We start from the raw sequence: 9448 nt of genomic DNA, 5'->3' as shown, positions 1-9448 counted from the left end.
TGAGATGGACGAAAACGCAAGCGCGACATGTAAGACGCTAGTTTATGGTATCTGCATTGTTCTGAGCAAAAAAAAATATGGAAATTGATATTTTCTGTGAACTGAAATATGGTGGACAGTAGATTTAATGTTATGTGTTAAAATTTGTGTTAGAGAAATTTAATGATTTTAATATGTTGCTATGCAACTCGAATCAGAAAAAGAAATAATGATAAATATTTAAATCAATATGGATAATTTATTCTCAAATTTAATCAAATTTAAATGCTGACAAAAACTAGAAAATTGTTTTAAGGATAAAGAAATCATGCTTCGAGAATTGTGAGGAGAATAAAAACGGTCAAGAGGGATCAAATCCAATATAGCAAGAAAGGCTTCATGACAGATTTGAACACCCTGACCATATTTAATCACCTCAATACATTCAAATATTATATAATTATCTTTTAAATTTATAAATTTCTAGCAGATGTACGATTCAGTATTAAAATAATCATTGATAAAAAGAATTGGACAATACATTACAAATTGGAAAGATTGTGTTATAAGAGAAAACACACTTGAAAGCGTAAATGTGCCAAAAATATGTCTTATTTTGCTTAAAAATATGATTATTAATTAAATGAAAAATATATATTATGTGAAGGAACATAATAATTAGTAGGAAAATTGAATTTAAAAACATCTCATGTTCGAAATAGTAGTATTTTGTAATAATTTTAAGAATTTTAAATGAGAAAGGAACAATTACAAACTCGGCGACTTGTTATCGACAGACATAGTACAGTTCATAAAAGGCGCGTGAAAGGAATAGTTACTCAAAACTAGCCGTATAAACTAAGTAAGTTTCACTTATTATTAATAGCAATTTTTAATTTTTAAATATATGGCAATGCAGAGGGCTGATAAATCCGTCAAGTAATTAAAAAAACATGAACGAATAACTTAAGTAGATATGTTCATGTTACGATATTAGAAAGAGTGCAGATTTATGTTCTTCTGATTACATCGGAAAACGTAACTATTCATTTCAAAGTGCTCATTGTTATTCTCATCGACAGACTTATCATCCAAAAGATAAAAAGTGACATATTAATAAAAAAGAGACTAGATTAAAAATATTACAGCAAACCGAAATAAACAAATCCAGTGCTATATTACATTTACGGGCTTATAATTAGTGAACATTTTGTATACATCACACAAAACACAGTAATTTCTTCTATATATGGAGCGAATAAATTCAAAAATTTATTTACTTAAATGGTTTTCTAAATAATTGTACTTAAAATTACTTAACAGCATTCAAGTAAAAAAAAAAGATTCGTAAAATTTGTTATGATATTGTGTATAAACCAACCAATACAAAAATAGACTTAATAAAATGATGACATTCTTTAAATCGGAAAAGCTCTTTTATTTGGAGAAAAAAAAATTGAAAGCGGAGAGTGCGGCTTTTAATGGAATATTCTTTACGCAAATGAAAAAAAAGAAAACATAAACTCTACTTATATTGCAATTCAATCACTTATCCATCTATCTCGTACATAAAAGATATTTGAAATACCGGCAGCGAATTTTTATGGGAACAATTATATATCTGACCTTTCTCTCACATGGTTAAAAGACCCGCCCCACCCCCCCCCCTCCAAAAAAAGGGGGGGGGCGTTTGTATCTGCATAGCGAGCGCAAATTGGAAATATCAATATTTCTGTTGCATCAAAACTATCAGGAGATAATTTCTACGGAAGGTTCTTTTTACAGAAACAGACAAATCTGCGCATACAATTAACAAGTTCAAAATCTTGATTATATTTGTGTTTAATAAAATTTGCTTTGTTTTTTCATTCATGTATGTAATCTTTTAAGTCCCTAAATGGGAACCGGTTGTACCAAAATTTGATTAGTTTTTATAGCTCCCCAAAATGCTATTTTTGGGGGTTTTTTTTATTTTTTTTAGGGGGGTGGTTGTTTGATTTAATGTTTTAAGTTTTTTATTTCTATGTACCCGGGAAGGTACTGGCTCAAGATCTCTTTAAAATTTAACAATTTCAATTATTGTGTATAATGTTTATAAAACTTAGTGACACAAAATTAAACCAAAAAAACCATAACATTACAGCACGATTAGTTGTATACGGAGACCTGTTATTTGAAAACTGTTTCCACTGAAGAGAAAACTTTCCTGCCATTATTTCACAAATTAACGAGGCTATTGACCTGTACGGACAAAAAAAATCAGAAGAATGTAAGCGCAAGTGCGACATATATAAGACACTAGTTCATACCGACTACACCTGTTTGATCGAAAACTTAGAAATTTTTGTGACCTAAAATATGGTAGGCAATAGATATTATGTGTTATAGTTTGTGTTAGCGTTCAGAGGGTTTCAAAAAGAAAACTGATAAATATTTGATTCAATATGAATAATAAATGATTAAATTTAATCCAATTAAAATGCTGACAAAACTAGAACATTGTTTAAAAGGAATAAGGAATCATACATTGACCATTATGAGGAGATCAAGTACGGTCTATGATGATCAAATCCAATAAAGCAAGAAAGAAACCTAAATGGGTTCGGCCTTGTAAAAAAAATCGTTCACCGATTATTTTCTTAACATGTCTAGTGCAACGATATTGCGGTTCCGGAAGAGGGCGTGTGATGTCTGCTTTACTCTCGTATTTTAATCTCATGTAGTAACGGGGGCAACGAATTGGACTATAGTTTTTGTTACTTGTAGGATGAATTTTAAAATGGTTAGCCATCATAGCATGATGCTTATGTGTAATAAATTTGATAGTGATCCTCGCGTGCTCCATATTAATCTAATAAAAAAGAAGTACATTTTCATATACAACCTTTCCGCCTGGTGTCACTTTTCCCACTCTCAAAAATCCATAAAAGGCCATTGTAAATATTGCTTTGAACATGGCTGATTCAAATGTATTAAAAACTGTAACTGATAATATATAAAGACTGAGTTGTGCAAAATATGCTTACGGGTTGAGCACAACAATTTTTGTATCAGAAAAGATGAACATGATCCTTAAGGTTGTAAAGTTAATGAATGTAACTAACAACAGAAAAGCAAGCTATAACGGTTGTTGCCATATAGTCCCTGGAAAACAGGTTTGCAATATAATTTACCAATACCTGTTGCTTAACTGGAACCTGAACCAAGAAAACTCATAATTTCTGCGAAATCGTTATAAACAGTCCATACGTGGGAGTAAGAAGTAGTAGAGGAATTTGTAAGGCTTGCATCTCGTAATTCTGTTTGTTGCCTCTTCATTCGGAAATGGCAGAGGTACTATTGGAGGTATGTAAGGCTCGCATCTCGTAATTCTGTTTGTTGCCTCTTAATTCGAAAATGGCAGAGGTACTATTGGATGTATGACTGGATTTATGTTGGCTCATGGTGTCAGTATTAAAAAAACTGATTTGCCTTCAAATTAACAAGAAAGACAAATGTTGTGCTTTAAAATATATATTAAAATTAAGGAATGTCTAGATCAATGTTCTTACAAGAAACATGAAATATCTGTTCTTAGAAATTTGCTTATTTATAACATTTATAACATGAATCAATGATTGATTGATTTTCTGTGTAAAATGAAACTTGGATTGCACAAAATAGAACAAACCATCAATTCCCCGAAACAAAACTGAGATATTGGGGAGTTCGATCTTTAACTAGAGTTAAACCACGGTAAAAAGGAAAACTTACGGTGTGCATGTCTGTGTTCGAACGCACATTGGTCGATCTCTGGTTAAAGAACAAAAACCACTTTCTATCAAATATGGCCTATTAACTGGGTGAAAAATGAAGTACATTTCACCACCCATTGTAAACTCGGACACTTACCCTAATCGAATGTGTATTAACTTTTGGTCAAACCGGACATTGGACGTACATAACAAAAGTCAAACCAATATAAGTTTGTAGTTTTCCCGGAAATTTCGGCTTTTTTCAACATTAGAGACATTTTTTTCTTATACAGCGCATTCCTCGCTTAAAAATGAATATTTTAAGTGTAATTAAAAGAAAAAGTCAAAAGAAAATTTTTCTAACGAAAAAAATTATCAGCGAGGAATGCGCTGTCATCGAAATAATACCGTTTGACTTATCGCGGGAAGAGGAGAAATTGTCGTCTGTCAGCTTAATTGTGATGAACTGATCAGCATGATGAGTGTTGATGTCTGCATATGAGATATCCTGATGTCATTTCGCTATAATACCATGCGTACGTATATACAAAACTTTAGTTTAAACATCTTTTTCACACTTGTATCTCTTTTTCCATACGTTTAAAACACCAACTTTTTAATAACCATGCAAACAAGTAGTTTATTAGAAAATGTCAAGGTACTGCAACTGTTTGACGTTTCTAATGTACAGTAAGCATATAAAACGAGTAAAAATACGTGCTCATTAAAATCAAAAGTGTTTTTTTTTTACTTTTATGGATATAATTTGTACATCGTACACAGTTTGTTTACAATCGGTGAATTCGACTTGAAAGTATGTCATTACTGGCGTGCGACCAGTTCTCGCCGAGTACCATTTCTCGCCAGTACATTGTGACGTCATTTTATCAAGACATAAAATTATAGACGAAAAATGACGTCACAATGTACTGGCGAGAAATGGTAGTCGGTGAGAACTGGTTGCACGCCAGTAGGTGTTTAAGGAATATTTAGTTGAAACACGTAGAATAAAACTACTTTGAGAACAGATGGGTAGTTTTATTATTTTGAAAGGTAATTTGATATTTTCAATAATCATTGTTGTTAAATATTTTTAGCTAGTTATCATAAATAAATGTCGTACGTAAAGAATTGAATGTGCTATTCTAAATATTTGCAAGGGGGACAACTCTAACAAAGTTGCAGTGGTGGATCGTGCATTTTGTACACCTGCATTAATTAGGAAATTGTATTTACTTTGTGGAAAAAATGAATAATTAATAGATAAATTGTAACTTTGTGCTAGTTCATTATTTTTTACCATATATTGCCACTATATTTAAAAGAAAATTCACAAATCTACAAATTCAATGTTCTTAAAAAAAAATTATTTCCGTTTTAAAATCATTTCATCAAATTGCTATTTTTTTCATCAAAGATTGTTTAACAAAGTGATAAAGATTATTCTAATAAATTTTGAACTTGATATCAAATGTGTTTGCTACTCTTTATAATAATTTTTTTTTTAATTTAATTTTTCAATTCAAATATGCTGTGTGCATGTACAAATCTTGATATACATTACACATGTATAATGCTTAATCCCAAATTCTAAAACATGTCTTAAATAAACTATAATAAGGGAATTTATTTTCCTGGTATTCTTAGAAATTGATAGTCTTAAACTTATGATTTTAATGTTAACATATACATTAGTCTGTGCAACTACTCAATAATATTTAGTAGGGATATTGTATATACAACATACTTGTGTACTGTTATTTATACCCCTGCTCTGAATCGAAGGAGATAGGGAGTATAATTAGGCTATTTTGCCCTTGTGTGTCTGTGCATAACATATTTTTGTCACATTTATCTTAACTATTGGTAATTGGTAATAACAAAAAAGAAGTCTTAGCCATAATAACTAAAAAGAGATTTATATATGTATGTATACATTAAATAAAAAGTTGGAAGAAGGAAAATTCAAAACTCTATAATTATATACATGTACATGTAGTCTTTGAATAATCTTATTAGGTTTTCAATTATTTCGCTACAGATGCCTGGTAAAAAGTCCTACAAGTGCTTCCTTTGTCTCTCATAACAAAAAGGACTGACAGATTTACCATATCCAAAAGTCACAGACTTGTGGTTAACAGAATTTAAGGACAAACACCAAGTGATGGGGATTTTCTCTGCAACAAGTGTCGTCATGTGTGCAAGTCATATGTTAAGGGATCTGAGAATGCAAAGAAAAAAGTGCAGGCATGTAATTTTTCTACATGTACTCCTCAGCCATCCACATCTGTAACAACTGTTAGCCCACCTTCAGTGCAGCTGCCATTCCCTAGCTCAGTTAGAGGACACTCCTCCTGTTGCATCTGCAAGAGGCCTGGACCAAAACTCATTGTTGTTCCTGGGGATATCAGACACCAGATATTTATATCCAAGGAAATCATTATTCCAGCTGGTGCCAGGTGTTGTCCAAACCATCTGCATGGAAATATTGGGGATCTTGAACCCACAGCTGATACAACAACAGTGAATAGATCAACAATCACCCAACTGATCAAGTTTTTAAGGTCAGAAATTCAGGCAAGAGAAAACAAGACTTGATTTTAACAGCGAAAAAACTCTCAGTGATGCCGAGTACCGTGATCTCATGGGAATTTCCAAGGACTCTTTCAAAGGTCTTCTGCTCTTCGTGGAGGGAAAAGTTCAGCCTACTCCAACAAGATCTGTACGGACTAGCTTAGCTATTTTCCTGATGAAATTAAGGGGAGGTGAATCAAACAGAGTACTTTCAACTCTTTTCAATGTATCAAAGTCCAGTATTCGAAGATGCATTAGTTCTGTACGCTCAGCCCTTTCTGGAAGATTTGTCCATGAGAATCTTGGTTTCCAGCACAGCTCACGTGCAGAGATTATACAGCACCATACAAGACAGTTAGCTCAAACACTGTTCGAAACCAGCCCAGGCAGTCAAGCAATTTTGGTAATGGATGGTACCTACATCTACATTAACAAAAGCGGAAACTTTCAATTCCAAAGGCAATCATATAATGTGCACAAGGGACGTCCTTTGGTAAAGCCATTGATAATTGATTCAACGACTGGCTACTACTTATCAGTTATGGGCCCCTACCTTGCAAAGAACAATGACGCAAGTATCCTAAAGCACGTCATGAAGTCCAACATAAAGGACATTTGCAACTGGGTGGAGAAAGATGATATTTTCGTGGTTGATCGTGGGGTTTCGAGACTCACTGGATTTTTTGGAAGAGCTTGGGATCCAAGCCCCCATGCCTTCTTTTATGTCCAAAGGAGAGAAACAGATGACAACAGAGAGTGCCAATACAAGTCGTCTTGTTACAAAGGTGAAAAATAAAGACTCAGTAGTGTGTAAGAGAGAGAGAGAGAGAGAGAGAGAGAGAGAGAGAGAGAGAGAGAGAGAGAGAGAGAGAGAGAGAGAGAGAGTATATGTACCAAGATCTGCATATGAAATGATATATCACATTTTTAAATGTAAGCATTGATTAAAATTGAATTCTCTATTTTTTTACAGATCAGGTGGGTTGTGGAATCCGCGAACTCCCGGATCAAGCAATGGAAATACCTTCGGCATGTATTGCCAACAAGTCAGATTCCATACATAGGGGATTTCATAAGGATTGTCTGTGCTATTTGCAATAGGTAAAAATAGAACAATATAATTTATTTATACTAATACTCTGTACTATTTGATATTTTTACTATTTTAACACTTCTGTTTTTGTTGGTTACAGATACATGAAACCCCTTTTTAACGGAAATGCTACTGAGGACGAGTCCCTTGGATGTAAAATGCTTTTTCTATCCAAGCAAGTCAACGCCTTACAACAACATGTGGAGGAACATCACCTAGATCGACCCTCTGTGTGTTGGGAACCAGTAGATGATCTAAAAGGTATGTATGAATAACTATATGTACCCCCTAGTTAACACAGAATTTTGCTTGTCCTGCTTCAAATGTTTGAATTGAATTTATTTAATAAATCAAAAGGGTAAGACACAAGTTTAAAACAGGTTAGATAGTCTTCTCCAAATGTTTGAAAACATAAACAGTTTATAGTATTTTATAACTTGATATATTTTTTTTCATTTATGAAAAATAAAAATGTATAAATTATCAAATAATCACAAAGTTTTGTATTGAGTGTTCATAATAACATTTTTTAATCCAAATCAAATGCTAATCTTTGATTTTATGTACAGTGGATTAGCCTAGCATATATTTTTCTCTGCCTGTATTTATTTGACTTTAATTACTTTGATATGTTTTTTATTAGGCTTTCCGTATCTTGATGAAGAGCAGCTTCGAAATCTCACAGCTTTGACTCTCACCCAGTTATGCACAGGAACACTTGGAAGGCAACTGCCAGATACATGTCCACAAAGAGGAGCCAGGTCTTATCAGGGTACGGTTACAGAGTCGACATGTATCATCTCGATCATACCAGTTATGGAAAAGATATGATGAAGCAAGTGTTACAGCATGGTACTGTAAATGCAGAGCCGGGGCAAGAGTTGTTGGGATGTGTTCCCACATTGCAGCCATTTTATTGTTTTTGGGAAATGCGTGGCACAGGATCACAAGTGGATTTGGAGTTCGAAACTGGGGAGACTTTGTTGACGATGCAAACAACATTCCAACTCCAGTTGATGAAAGCGAGTCCTCTGAGGGAGAACTTAGCGGGACGGAAGAATGACATTCAACTGTAAACATTGTTAGATTAAATATTACTTGTATATCAACTGCTTAGCCTCAGATCCTAAAATCCATGCAATAATAAAAAAAAAATTTCAATAGTTTGGATTGCTAATTTTTTCTATTATTCACAATGAAATTATTTGTATTTGCGCAAGTTTAAATTGCTTATTTTTCTACTATCCATAATTAAATTATTTGTATGTGCACAAACCTTTACAGTATCTTAAAAAAAAACTGAAGGATCTCTCATCATGCATGCATGTAACAACATGTTTGATGAATGGTGTTAAAATTGTAGTGAATATTTGAATCTTATTTGAGTGTAATGCATTTTGTATGAATAAGTTTGTGTTGTCATGGAAACTTAATTGTGTGTGTATTTTAATCTCTTGAACTACATTTATTTATTGATCATATTTCATTTGTTGATATAATACTTTTGGAATATAGATTAAAAGAATACCATTCACAATCTTCAACTTCAGCTGCTATTAACATTGAAAAAATTTGTAACTTTTTGTTGTCATGGAAACTATTCTTTTTTTTACAGATGTATACATAAATGATGTACATGTAATGTAATGATGTAAAAACATTTTAAAGACAATACTCTGTTTGAAAATATTTAATATTTAACTTGATTTTGATAAAGGCGAAAAGAACTACTCTATCAAGCTTGCTTTTCAAGAAGGTGGAGATTTTGTGCTATCTGGTTGCCATAGAAACACTTTTATAGATGCTCACAAATGTGTTTTTTGCCCTTTTTTAAGAGGAGACAATTAGAAATTAATGAAAAATTGTGAGAAATTAAAAAAAAATGATTTTCTCAAGAACCATTAGGCCAGGAAAGCTGGAATTTGTGTGGAAGCATTCTCAGGTAGTGTTGATTCAAAGTTGTGAAAATCATGACACCCAGGGGTAGGGTGGGGCCACAATGGGAGGGGGTCGACTTTTTACATAGGAATATATAGAGTAAATATTAAAATAATTTCTTCTCATAAAC

General features: G+C 32.8%; 1 protein-coding gene across 1 annotated transcript; it reads left to right on the top strand.

Moving 5' to 3' along the window:
- Positions 1-6922: 6922 nt before the first annotated feature.
- LOC128159201 (uncharacterized) lies at positions 6923-8211 on the top strand. The gene is made up of 4 exons (XM_052822261.1): positions 6923-7072; positions 7261-7388; positions 7481-7641; positions 8024-8211. The coding sequence occupies exons 1-4, from the start codon at positions 6923-6925 to the stop codon at positions 8209-8211; spliced, it is 627 nt and encodes a 208-aa protein (XP_052678221.1).
- Positions 8212-9448: the final 1237 nt, after the last annotated feature.

The sequence above is a fragment of the Crassostrea angulata genome, chromosome 8 (assembly GCF_025612915.1).
Source record: "Crassostrea angulata isolate pt1a10 chromosome 8, ASM2561291v2, whole genome shotgun sequence".
Taxonomy (NCBI): domain Eukaryota; kingdom Metazoa; phylum Mollusca; class Bivalvia; order Ostreida; family Ostreidae; genus Magallana; species Magallana angulata.
The sequence above is the reverse complement of the archived record's forward strand: the minus strand, read 5'-3'. Positions and strand labels throughout refer to the sequence as shown.

What these genes read in the sequence shown, in the direction of transcription:
- LOC128159201 (XM_052822261.1), top strand. Translation starts at nt 6,923, where the DNA reads ATGATATTTTCGTGGTTGATCGTGGGGTTTCGAGACTCACTGGATTTT. An exon ending in CAAGTCGTCTTGTTACAAAG is followed by an intron (nt 7,073 to 7,260) that starts GTGAAAAATAAA and finishes ATTTTTTTACAG; the next exon opens with ATCAGGTGGGTTGTGGAATC. An exon ending in GTCTGTGCTATTTGCAATAG is followed by an intron (nt 7,389 to 7,480) that starts GTAAAAATAGAA and finishes TGTTGGTTACAG; the next exon opens with ATACATGAAACCCCTTTTTA.